We start from the raw sequence: 13,845 nt of genomic DNA on the forward strand, positions 1-13,845 counted from the left end.
AGGCTGATTGAGAAAGATCTTTGAGCTCATCCCAACTCTTTCCATCATAATAGCCTCTGGATTCTACAAAATTCACATCCCTTGAGACAAGAACCCTTCTTGACTCTGGATCATAGCACTTATACCCCTTCTGAGTTGGAGAGTAACCAATGAAAATATCTTTTGAGCTTTTAGCATCAAGCTTGTTCCTCAGCTCCCCAGGTATCATCACAAAACAGAGGCATCCAAACACACACGAGTGGTCCAAAGATGGATTGGTCTTGTTTAGGACCTCAAAAGGAGACATGTCGTTGAGGACTTTAGCTGGAGTCCTATTGATCAGATAGGTAGCAGACATCACAACATCACTCCAGAATCTTTTTGGAACATTGGTGTGGAACATCATTGATCTTGCTACCTCCATCAAATGTCTGTTTTTCCTCTTAGCAACTCCATTCTGTTGAGGAGTGTAAGGACAACTTGTCTGGTGAGTAATCTCATGTTGAGCAAGATATTGCTTGAATGCATGACTTGTATACTCTCCACCATTACCTGACCTTAGAATTTTCAGCTTGGCATTGAAATGGTTGCAGATATGGGTATGGAAATTCTTGAAAGCATCCAACACCATGTCCTTAGACGGAATCAGTGTCACCCAAGTGTATTTGAATTTCTCATCAATAAAGGTGACAAAGTATTTGTGGTTCTCTCTGGACACACATGGAGCAGTCCATACATCAGAGTGAACTAGGTCAAAACATCTTTCATAGATGGAGCTAGACTGTGGGAAGACTGTTCTACAATGCTTCCCCAATATGCAAGCTTCACAATCATCATTCTTGAAGACCACACGTGGAAGCATCAAGTTTAGGGCTCTTGTATGAAGATGTCCCAACCTAGCATGCCATAGTGTGCTATCAACCCCGCTGGATGTACTAGCCAAACACTGAGAAGTAGATGGTCCGGACATCTCTGTTTTCTGAAGATGATAGAGTTCGTTGTGAACGTGCCCCTTTCCAATCACTTGGCCTGTCTTTAAGTCTTGGAATTCAACCACATCTGGTCTGAAGACAACCTGACAACTCAGATCAACAGTAGCATTTCTCACAGATAGCAAGTTTGATGTAAACTGAGGTATATACAAGGTAGTAGATTCCCTATCAAATAACCTAAGGTTCCCTATCCCTTATATCTTAATCTTATCACCATTTGCTATATGAACATTCCCTGAGGCAGGCTGGACATCACTAATCAAGTTCCTATCACTAATCATGTGATGGCTTGCTCCTGAATCTATAATGACAGGTTTAGGGTCAAGAGAGTGTGTACCAGCCTTCTTGAATGAGATAAAGGCTTTGATAAGGGAATGTAGGTCACTCATGGTTGTTGGACCATCAGTGTTGGCTGCACTATCAGTACTTCTCTATGTTCCTCCTTCATTTGAACCACCAATAACAGATGAATACATGGTTCGACCTTGAATCGATGGATGCTCAAACTCCTTGATTACATTCCTGGCTTGATTCAAGTCACTTCTTCTTGGCATATTGCGCTTCTTATGTTGTTCCTTAGCCTTCTTGTACTCTGGAAACAACACCATGTTGGAGTTCTCCCTCTGGAGAGATATGGTGGACCAGTGGACAATCTATTGTTCCTACTGGTTTTGAGATAAACTGGTCTTTGATGAAGCTTTTCCTGATATGGTTGAAGCTTTCTTAAGTTCCAGAGAATAGGGTACTCCTCTTTCTTGAGTTCTGATGAGGTTCTTCTCTTTTGAAAGACCTTTGGACCAGTGGATAAAATGATGTATCCAACAGATTTTGAAGATAATCTGACAAAGAAATAGATTTGCAGAAGCTTTTGTGAGGTTCAGGAGCTTAATGCTCTGATACCATGTTAGAATGAGAGAATTATTGAGAGTTTATTTCTAAGAACATGAAAAAGATGAGAGAAAGAGAAAGAATGAGAGAGATGTAGATTTCAAAATGTAAGAGAGAGAAGGAGATAATAGTTTCCTTAGATTTAGATCTGTGTACAAAGAGAGCTTTTATAGCCAAATACATAGACATTAAAGATATGGAGAGAAGGCAAAGAACTGAGATTCCAACAGCTATATTTTTGAATTTTGAACTTCTTTTGGACTGTAGTGAACAGTGCCGCGAACAGTGCCGGCCCAGTATCATTCTATGCCTAAAGCAAATTTTAAAATTACTGCCCCTTGTAAGTATTGAACCCATCACCTAAAATACATTTTTAGAAACTACAAGCAACCATACCAAAAGAAAATGCATGTAAATGATGCCCCTAAAATGGTTATAAACCTTGGTGCCCAAAGTCCATTCATGAGCTTTATCTCAGGGCCGGGCCTGGCCGCGAATCTCTACAGCACCAAAGTGCTCAATGCAGGTTTATCAAAGCTCCAACTTTGGTATTGTAGATAATCTGCTTTTTTTCTTCAAAGTGTTCAATGTAGTTTTTTCAGAGTGCCCACTTCATTGTTGTAAGTAGACTCAACGTCTTTAGTTATTTTCTTCTTCTTTTGCTTACATCTCAACACTCTTGCTCTTTATTTTCTTCATGTCAACAAAGTAGAACTGTTTGCTATAGTTTTAGTGCTGCGAACATCATGTCCAACATTGGTAACTAACATGTAAAAAATGTAAATCAATGTGGTCATAACACATACTGAGATTGCTGAAATTGTTATTGGGAGAGTTGATCATCATAATTAGAGGTAATTAAGTTAATAGACCATAATAAGATAGGTTATAGTGTAGACGAACAAAATAATATTCTTGTTAGCCAAAATAATTCTTAAGCCATTAAAATGTTGACCGAGCAATGGCTTGGCACTAAGAAAATATTGACCCAACAATTAACATGTACATGCTAATATTTTTATAACCAAATATTAATGCATACATATCTAGTCATGATCTAAAATTTTCTAATATTAACTTTTGCATTGAATTGTAGTAACTGTAATATTTTGTCAAAGATAAAAATCCCATTTTTATTTTTATTTTTTATTTTTTATTTTTTCTTTATTTTTTCTTTTTTAAATATATTTTATATCTTACTAAAAATGGAAATCTATCTTGGATTTTTCACTTTACTTTTTGATGTGTAGAATTCAAAGATTTCCTGAGGATTTTTGTTGTTGAACATATCTCTTACAAAATAACATTTGTAGAAATTTAAGAGTACTTTTGACAGTCATATAAATAAAGCACTCCCACAACAAAATCGACAGCAGTGCTGATCGCAATGCAACCACTCCAGAATTCTACAACATCAAAAACTTGTCTATAGATGATGATTGGGGTACTTACTTGTTCTATGGAGGTCCAGAGTTTACTCGTGTGCAGCTTCTCTAGCCATGAGTTCCTATTTTTGTATTAGTTTCATCATTTTCTTTATCATTCAGATTATTTCCATATCCTATTTTTGATTTAACCCTGAGTTGTAAGTTAATTGTAACAGATTTAGATGTAATATGAAACATGAAATTATTTTGTATTGAGTAAAGTTAAAGTCTGTTTACAATGTTGGCGAACTGGTATATAACACAAGTAAGAAACTCTCAGGTTATTTCCTATTGACGTCGATCAATTAGAACAACCCTTGTCCCAGTTGTTCACCACACCCAATAAATTTTCCAAAAGGGCCACAACTGATGGTGTAACATGTTTCTCGGCTCCAGACTCATAACACTATGCGTTCCACGCTTGTCTAGTTATTAAAAAATAATTGATTCCACTGCCCCACATGGGAGTTGCCTTCGTGAAGATCATGCCATGAACACAATCTCTTCACTTGCGCTCCACCCTGATTAGAATCTTCTATTGACGGCCACTTTTTCTTTTTACGTCAGGATCGGCTCTTATTGGTTATCTGAATTGTTTTAGATAACTTTTTTATATTGTTGGCAAAAAACGAGTGATTATGCTAGTATTACATTCATATTATCGATTCAAACTCGAAAATATGTGCCAGTGAGATATAGATGGAAAAATAGCAATTACAAGCTAATTATATAGATTTTTCTTTCAGGCAAATCATGAAGTTAATCCATTTATCATACATTTTAAATCTCAAAAGAGAAAAACATTTCAACAATACCACACAAAAAAAAAGTCCCCAATAAACAAGGATTTGACCGAATGCATGAGAGACTATTGAGACTCAATGAGACCACAATTGGTGACTTGAACCTTTGTATAAGGCCGATTAAACCCTCTCTCCGCCACCACGGCTCTCTTATCTCCGATCACCTTAGCCACCCTGTTTCACCACCAAAACCACAACCATTAATCTCAAAAAAAAAAAAAAATTCAAATCCAACGGTCAGTGTCCAATCGTTACTTGAAGTAAGGAGAACTCGTGTTGTCCCTCACTGTCTTAACTTCCCTCATCTTCTCCACAACTCCCATCCCTTCCAACACTTCCCCAATCACCAACACCGACTCCTCCAGCTCCGGCGAATCCACCGCCGTTATAACAAACTCCGTTCCGTTAGGCCCCACCGCTACCTCCTCCTCCTGCACCTCCAGCTTCCCGTTAGTCGCCACCAGCTTCGTCTTCGGCGGCGGCTTCGACGGGTCCCTCACCACGATCCCCACGCTTCCCGCCTTCACTTCCTTGCATCTCTCTCCTCTCCTCCCTCTCTCCCATTCTTCCACTAGGTTCTGCAGACTCCCAGCTGCTGCGGTGGCTCGCTCTGCGTCGGCGCCGTACGACCTGATCCCGCCGTGCTGGACGTAGCCTGGCATGATCTTCACGAACTCTTTTCTCCGGTAACTGATTCCGGCTTTCCCGCTCACAATGCTGCAGAATCTTGCCGTTCCCGCCGGCACATCGTCGCCGTATAAACCGATCACGATACGTCCAACTGGTTCTCCGCCGATGGAGACATCGAGGAACGCTTTCTTGGTCGGAACCTTACAAAGAAATCGAATTTAAGACATTTTCTAAAATTTCAGACAAAAAACTGAAGTCAAGATTCCTTACTCTGTCTCCACAACTTGTCGGATTATCAGTTACTAAAGAGATTGTATCTGCTTGTGCTTTAGAGAGATCGAGCAATGGCGTCAGAGTAGTCTGAGTGCCGAGGAGTAGAAGCAACGAGGATTTACTTAGATTCCGGCGTGATAATTTACAGCTCAGTTCCAGCGACGGAGAGGCTCCTGCGGCGGTTCGACGGCTGTGCTGCGGTGGCTCTATAGGCGGCGGTAGAAACTTTGAGGTCGGGGTCGAGAGTTTTGCATTGGGTAGCATCATTGTCTTTCACTTTCTTTACTTGATAAGTGTGTGTGTGTTAATTAGGCTTTGGTGGAGGAACAAAGATGGTTTAAAGATTTTTTGGATAAGAAATCGAACATGAGCCATATATATATGTGACATCATCATCTCATTCATCATCACAAATTCACAATAGTCACACCCTCGTCCTTTGTTCTTTTTAAGCCCAACCCAAATTAAAGGCGTAGTTCATGTCCATGCTAAAGCCCAAGCCCAAACCCAAGCCCAAACACAACAGCATGGTCAACCAAATATGTAATTTTACAGTACTTAACAATGCCGGTCAGGTGAGGAAGAAGACCTCAACCGTTTGTTGTCAAAGACTTTGGTGGTTTTAGGACATTGTGACGTCACACTGCATGATGCATCTTTTGGAACAAAAATGTTTCAGAGCTGTACCTCCAAAAGAGACTCCTCGAAAATTCTTCATTAAGGAAAGTTTATATTTTTTTCTAAGAGTATCTCCAAACTCACTCCATAAATTACTGCAAAATGGAGTGAAAAATAGAATGATGAACAATAAAAAAATCTATTAGTCCATTTATACAGTAATCACTTTTTTGTTTGTTCATCACTCTATTTTCCACTCTATTTTGCAGTAAATTATGGAGTGGGGTTGTAGATGCTTTAAGTCCATATTCTACGTAAGAATGTGGAAAATATTTCTAAAGCAGAAACTGATTTAACTATATTTTATGATTTCCTTATTGTTTTCATCCCATGGATATCGATATAATTATACGTACTTGTCCAGGTCCATTGTTTTTAAGACCAAGTTTGTAGGTTAGTAGTTTCTTAAAAATTGCAACGAAGTAGACTTTATAAGTAGATTTACCACTTTCCTCGAATTTTCAAGATTTGTATAACCAGTCCAGACCGCCAACTATTTTCTTAAGCCGTTTTGTATTTCTTATTTTGTCAGTCGTGTAATGATTTTTTTAAAAGTATAATGGTTTTGATTCTCAATTCGGTCAGTATAGAAAAGTCTCTCGCACTCCATCTTTTACAGTTGATTTTATTGTGACAAGGAACTTTTAGTACACGTACTTGTTTGGCTTTTTTGCTCTGCATATCTCGAGGTAAGTTTATTTTCTCCACGATTCGTGAGACATCAGGCCGTGGTAAGCTATGACTTTGGCCAAAATTTGAGCACAACTAGTTGATATTTATTTATTTTTGCTAACTTTTGGGACTAGTGGATATTTATTTGTCTGGAAAGTATCTAAAGACTGATGAGAATATTCAACCAAAATAAAATATGCAAGAGTACTATAATCCCTGTTCTAAAAATCGGCCGCCTAGGCGCTACGCGTCACTTTTCCGCCCCGGTTTATGCCAAATCGGTTTAAAAAATCGGATATCCGATTTTTTCCGCCTAGACCGCCGCCTAAATGACCGCCTAGCCGCCTAAATGACCGCCTAGCCGCCTAATCTATTTTTTATTTTTTTTTTATATTTTTTATATTTTTTTTTAGTTTTAATAATATTTTTATTTGTTTATTTGATCTAAAATTTTATAAATATCATTTATATTCATAATTTTGATGAAAATTACATTATATTAAATTTATATATTCTATTTGTGTGTTTTATACAATCTTAAACATGAAAATGTATTAATGTTATACACAGTTAAAGATTAACATGTTTTATAACATAGTAAACCATCTAAAAATTCCGCCCCGCATAATTTCCGATTAATCCCCGATTTTCTCTTTAGGCGCTAGGCCCAACCCGACCGCCCGACTAGCGCCTACCGCGTTCCGGAACAGAGACTATAATACATTTGATGTGTTGACTGACTGTTCATTCGGATCACTAAACTCAGAGGGTCCGCTTTTATTATTTATGGTAGAAGTGAGGGGTGGAGCAGAACAAATACAATCAAATTCTTAAGTATTTGTGATTTGATTTGTATTTTATAGATATCTATTTTTCAATTTTTTTCTTCTGAAAATACAGATTCCGAAAAACCTGATGTTTGAAAATTTATAGATATTATGTGGATATTACAAATAATTACAGATATTTTATCAGATTTTCTTAGTACAAATAATCTAGAAAAATATGAAAGAAATTTGTTCTTAAAACAATATTTGCATGATATATAACCTAAAATCAAAAGTAGTGAAGTTATATGTTTTTTAAATTTTGAAATTAGTTAAAAATATAGAAAGACAAAACTTAAACAAAAGTTATAGTTGTCATGGAGTTTTTTTATTTATTTAATAGTTTTATAAAGAATAATGTGAATAAATTTTATCAAATCATATGTTAGAATAATAATTATATAAGATTTTTGGTCATAAGTTTTTATATTTAAAACTCTACATTTAATTTAGATATATATGTACTTTATATATCTGTCAGAGCAGAGCGAAGCCAAGCGAATATATGCTTTCTATAATTTTATTATTTGTGATTTATTTTGCTTTAAACAGATAATTGGTTTTAGTATTTGATTTGTTTCAAAAATTTGTGAATATTCATTTTTTTAAAACTGAGTCGAAAAAATATTGGATGAAATTAAATTTAGCTGATAAAATACTTAGTCCTAGTCTTTATAAAAGTTTGCAGCAGCCACATGCTGAATAGTACATATCCACCGGTCTCATATAATTTTTTTCTAATACTGTATCTCAAACCACGTATAGAAAATAGTAAATTATATAAGAGTTGTGACATATAAAAAGGTACAAATATTTGATGTTCCTATTTTTATTTGTCCAATGATTCTCCAAGTTTGGATTCAGAAGAGTAGAAGACTAGTCTCTGTCTCTCTTCTAAAACGTAAGATGTTTTTGGTGAAATACAAATATTTTAAAAGAAATTATTTAACTTCAAAATAACACTAAAATATAAATTAGAATTAATTCAACTAATTAGAAAATAGACTGTAAATATAATTTTTTTCATAGTTTGTAATAAAATTGAAATTTATCTAAGAAATTAAAAAATAATTTATGTTTTAAACAAGAGAAGTTTTCATAGTACCAACCTACTAGAAGATAACCCGGGTGCATGCGCAGAGTAAAATTTTATACTAATATTTATTCATTAAATGGTTATAACATTTTGCAACACTATAATCTTTATCGATTGTAAAATGACGAATACAAATGTTGGTCTCTTAAATGTATCATCGTTGTTGAATAGTTAACGTACTACAACTCACGTTAATTATTTTAAGACTTCATATGCACAAAATGAATTTAAGTTTTGCGACTGACACAAATCACCAAAACCAGATAGACAACATCGATTGTAAAATGACGAAAGAAGATTAGGTTTTCTACTCTCGATTTGTTTACTATTGACTCTCCATAAGTGATTTCATTTTCTACCTCTATAAAATTTTGCTTTCCTTCTCGTTTATGTTTCACTGATATGAGTTTTGTTTTTTTTTTTAATTTCTTCTTTGAATTACATAATTGTTAATTTGAAACAAAAAGATGGACATCTGTAAAAAAAATAGTTCAATTCGAGATACATATCTAAGAACCAAAATTTTGAAGAAAGTCACTGGCAAACTCTATTCACAGGTTAGTGTTCAAATCTAATATATCAAACTTTTATAGAATATAAGTACAAACTCGAAATATAAATGGATGTCTAATATATATTCATCAGTTCGGTCTAAAAATAATATATTTTTCTATTAAAGAAAAACCATCATGAACTCTAACTCTATTATCTTTTGCAATCGTATTATTGTATTATTCAGATTTAATCTTCGTGTTTTCTTGTGTTATGGCTGAGTATTCATCTTGCTTAGTCTAGGGTGTTAGGGTGTTAGATACGTGAACTAAACATAAATAAGTTATAAATCGATTGTCTTTATTCATTGTTGTGATTAAAGCTTGCATTAAACTGATCACTTAGTTCATGACCCTTGGTTAACTTATTCATCAAAAGTGTAATAGGCTGCTAGACATAACTTGAATGAGCATTGCATCCATAACCAACGAGAGTAGATGTTAGGGTGTATTTTGAATAGATCAGACTTGATTCCTAATGTTTGTTATCGCATCTCAGTCCAGATGAGAGTTTAGGTATTGAGATCGATCTACAAAAGGTGAAGCTCCTCGAGAGTGCGCTGATTTACTTGTAGTGTTCCGAGTTCCAAACTTGCTTTTTTTATTGAACTTGAATAATTGTTTGGCTCACAATTGTTTGACACCCGATGAAAAAATCCTAGGCTAGCATCTTAATCATCCGAGAACCACCAATCAAACCTGTTATTTGTTCTTTACGCAATCTTAGTTTAAATTCACCAAATTGTTTTAGCTTGACATTGATATCATATAAGTAAAGTGTAAATTAGTCATCTGAAATTGAATCTAAAATATTACAATTACTACTATTAACTTGACAGTGACAAATATTCAAATTTAATGTATCACTCATCTTTTATATATATATGTGCGTGTGTGTAATCTGACTATATCAAATAAAACTTCATTTATTTTCATATGGTTCTATGATCATTTTGATCTTGTTATAATAAAAATTTTAAACAATTGATCACAGATTTTTTAATACGAGACTTTTAATAATTTTGTAATTTATAGTTGTTTTAAAGTTTAAAATGATAATATCTAAGAAAAAATCTAGATTTTATTATATGGTTAATGTGATTTCATATATCTTCTCTCTTTGTATAATAGTTTTCTGGCTCCACCAGTGACAATATTGTTACTATAATTTGGAAAGGCTATGAAAAAAAGACAGAAAGAATTGGCTAGGAAAATAAGATACGTACAAGAACCTCCATCTCAATCTTTTCCACTGAAAAATTCTACACCTTTAATAAAAAGTAATATCTATAATCAATAGAATTTAAAATCTATGTGGCAAACACTGAGAAACGATGCCGTCGGCTGCACATGATCCATGCACGCATACACAATATAAAGCTCTCTGCTCCTTCCACAAATTTCTCACTTGCCTTAGCCAGCCAGTGAAAACAAACAAAGCTCTCTCTTCTCTCTATGTTTTTCATCTCAAAATACGAAATTATATCAATTTTTTAGAACAATATATCAAATATTATGAAAAAAAGAAATAGAGAGTCTCGAGCAAGAACGAGATGTCGATAAGACGTATCTATCGATGCCTTAATGTTCTCATCAAAAGATCAAGTCCTTCCTTCGTATGATCCAACACAAAACCACAACACGTTAATCTCTCTCTCTCTCTCTCTCTCTCTCTCTCTCTCTCTCTCTCTCACTTCAGTTATTACAATCACGAATCAAGATTCAAGAATGGTACGGACACCGTGTTGCAGAGCGGAAGGGCTGAAGAAAGGAGCATGGACTCAAGAAGAAGACCATAAGCTCATCGCCTACGTCCAACTTCACGGTGAAGGAGGCTGGCGAACCCTTCCTGATAAAGCTGGTATACCTTTTTATTTTCAAAACTTCAAATTTCTTCGTCAACAAAATGAGTTCATATGCAAGTAAAAGACAAAAATAAAAACAAAGATTGAGGATTAGTTGAATAACTGATCATAACAACTCAGCTTGTGCATACTTTTCCTCTCTTTTTTTTGTTCCGCCAGTTTGGAGCTTTTCTTTGCATTACTGTTTTATTAACGTTTAGTGCTTTCAATCATAACAAAATTATAGGTCTCAGAAGATGTGGCAAAAGCTGCAGACTGAGATGGGCCAATTACCTTAGACCTGACATTAAGCGTGGTGAGTTTAGCGAAGAGGAGCAAGATTCCATCATTAGACTCCATGCCATTCATGGCAACAAGTAAGTTAATAAGTATAGAATATTACATTTGCATCAAACTTGACTCGATTGTTTCGGTATTTGCCTTCCTTATATTCATTAAATGATTCTCTACATAGTTGTTTATGATATCATATCATATTTGAATTTGTCAAATTAAAATATATGTCAGTTAAAAACTATAAAAGCAAATACCTAAACCAAACACATTATATCATTGTTATAAAATTAAAAACATTGAACATCATAATTTAGTTCGTGTAAAGGTGAACAAAAATGAAATAAAACAAATTATCCCCATATCAATACTCATAAAACATTGTGTGTTTCCATCACCGTCACGCTATTATAGTGGCGATTTGGTATCACTTGGTAATAAATAATGCTTTGTTGATCAGATGGTCGGCGATAGCTCGTAGATTACCAGGAAGAACAGATAACGAGATCAAGAACCACTGGAACACTCACATCAAGAAACGTCTGGTCAAGAAAGGTATCGATCCGTTGACCCACAAATCACTTAATGGTAAATCATCTGACCATACCGAGACACCACCGGATAAAAGCAGCGTTCATCAGGATGATGATGATCAGAAGTCAAACAAGAATAATGCGTTAGGATCATTATCAGCTCGGTTCTTGAACAGAGTAGCAAACAGATTTGGTAAGAGAATCAACCACAGTGTTCTGTCTGATATTATTAATGGAAGTGGTGCCCCATTTACTAGTCACACTACTCCTACTACAAGTGCTTCTGAATGTGAAAAGTCATCGAGTTCTTTCTCCACACCAAACTCTTCAAATCTCCTCATTAATGAAAACATGGTCCTCGATGCAACATCTTTGTCCTCGTCCACGTTCTCTAGCGACACCTCTGACCCCTCAGTATACGACCATATCTTCGATGACTTAGAAGATATGACCACATTTTCATCAAGATTTTTGAATGATGTTGTATCTCATGATGATGTAGATTTCTTGATGTTGGATGAATCTTGTTTGGAGAATACTTCGTTCATGAGGGAACTTACAAGGATTCTTCAAGAGGACTACGTTTAGTGATAGTCGTGTGACACCGATCAGTGAAGTTGATGTCTCCTTTGAAGGGATTGACAACTATTTTGGATAAATTAAACATAAATGTCAAGAGTTTAATACATTTATAATGATGATGATGAAAATTGAGTTTGGCATGTAAAATCAATCATAATTGATTTTGCTGTGTGTTTTTTAAGTTTGTGTGGGTTTCTGGCTTATAGTGATGTTGTTCGATTGGTAGGAACTAGGAAGCTACGAATTGATAAAACTAATGTCAAATGCATGGTATGTCTGAAACGGAAGAGACATTCAAACACTGATTAACGAAAGAGTTAGATTACACTAAGGAACACTTTTTGACTTTCTATTACTTCCAGATACACTTCTGACATGTGACATATTTTGTTGTGGGTCAGCGACAGATTGTGGATAATTTTGCCCTTAATGGAAATAACACTTGTGGATGGGTGATTTGTGGACGAGTGATGGATGATGAGTGGTTGGGTGATTTGTGGACGGGTGATGTGTGAATGAGTGATGAGTAATGTGTTGACATGTAATGTTAATGTGTTTATACTAGATAATGTGGACAAACTCTCTGTTTTGATTCCATAAAACTATACAATAATATGTGGACATGGTCTCATGTTACTAAAATTATACCATAAAATGTGGACACGGACTATGTTATCTCCAACACAAGCACTTGGCTTCTTCAGTCTAATTGATAAATTATATGCAATTAAACTTCAATCAAGATGAGAAAGAGATGATATTGTGAGTATGAGCGGAGAAGAATCGAAGAAGCGTCTACCTTATATCGGAGAGCAATAGATCTTGCAGGTCAGAGATTTCCGATCTAAGGAATTTGCGCTTTGTCGTGATGTGGATCGATGTAAATTTGATTAGAGTTGAATTTAGATCCCGAGATGATGAATGAAATCGAAGGAATATTGTCCATGTCTACAACTAGTTTATAATTCTGTTAAGAAGTCAATGTCCACAACTAATTTATAATTCTGTTATCCTTGCTTTGGTGTCCACGTCCACATTTATTTTTGTTTACACATTAATATATATGAAAATGGATCTTAAAAGATAGAGAATTTTATATATAGTTTATTATGATAATTATTTTTGTTTAATATATTTTAGAACTTGAAATAAAAGTAAATATAAACTTAAAGTAGAATAAGAAAAATAATAAATTAAATAAGAAGAGGAGATATGTTTTCTTTAGTTTAGGGTCATAAGAGTTTTTTTGACAAAAGAAAGTGTGTCTCATCTGATAATTGTCTCGTAATATAATTTTAACTAAGGGGGTGTCCGCGCTTCGCGCGGAATATTGTTTTATTATTGTTAAGAGCATGATTTTTTTTGGATAATGTAATTATGTTATCGTTTTTATTTGTTAAGATCATTATTTGATGTTTTTAGTTTGTTATGTAGTAGGTGACAAGTTAATATATATATATATATATATATATATATATATATTTTTGAATAATGTGTTGTTGTGTGTATAGTACTTGTTAGTAGTCAAATGAGCCTCTAACGTAAACTAATATTGAATTTCAATAACTTTGCATCTACGCATTTGTTGATTCTAAGATTAACGGTTTCATCGTCAAAACTGTATTATATTTTTTTCATATTTTTAAAAATTATAATTTTTAAGATGTTTTTTGCCCTCTCCCCATGTTTTAAACTTGAGCCATCACCATCTATGTATTTCGTTACATTTCTGGTGTGCGGTGCTTCTCACCATCACCGGAAAAAGACTCACATTTT

The 13,845-nt window shown here is 34.7% G+C and overlaps 2 protein-coding genes across 3 annotated transcripts; one reads left to right on the plus strand and one right to left on the minus strand.

The window, feature by feature from the left end:
- Nucleotides 1-3,982: 3,982 nt before the first annotated feature.
- On the minus strand, nucleotides 3,983-5,340 carry LOC106322863 (peptidyl-prolyl cis-trans isomerase CYP26-2, chloroplastic). Its single transcript, XM_013761008.1, has 3 exons — nucleotides 4,990-5,340; nucleotides 4,345-4,919; nucleotides 3,983-4,263 (listed from the first exon to the last, which is right to left on the minus strand). The coding sequence occupies exons 1-3, from the start codon at nucleotides 5,257-5,259 to the stop codon at nucleotides 4,155-4,157; spliced, it is 954 nt and encodes a 317-aa protein (XP_013616462.1). The 5' UTR covers nucleotides 5,260-5,340; the 3' UTR covers nucleotides 3,983-4,154.
- A 4,900-nt stretch (nucleotides 5,341-10,240) lies between these two features.
- On the plus strand, nucleotides 10,241-12,351 carry LOC106325577 (transcription factor MYB122). 2 transcript variants are annotated; one of them, XM_013763622.1, is made up of 4 exons: nucleotides 10,241-10,459; nucleotides 10,568-10,677; nucleotides 10,908-11,037; nucleotides 11,415-12,351. In XM_013763622.1, the coding sequence occupies exons 1-4, from the start codon at nucleotides 10,401-10,403 to the stop codon at nucleotides 12,073-12,075; spliced, it is 960 nt and encodes a 319-aa protein (XP_013619076.1). In that variant the 5' UTR covers nucleotides 10,241-10,400; the 3' UTR covers nucleotides 12,076-12,351. The 2 variants fall into 2 exon arrangements, with proteins under 2 accessions (XP_013619076.1, XP_013619075.1); XM_013763621.1 differs by having other exon boundaries at nucleotides 10,241-10,677.
- Nucleotides 12,352-13,845: the final 1,494 nt, after the last annotated feature.

The sequence above is a fragment of the Brassica oleracea genome, chromosome C2 (genome assembly GCF_000695525.1).
Source record: "Brassica oleracea var. oleracea cultivar TO1000 chromosome C2, BOL, whole genome shotgun sequence".
Taxonomy (NCBI): domain Eukaryota; kingdom Viridiplantae; phylum Streptophyta; class Magnoliopsida; order Brassicales; family Brassicaceae; genus Brassica; species Brassica oleracea.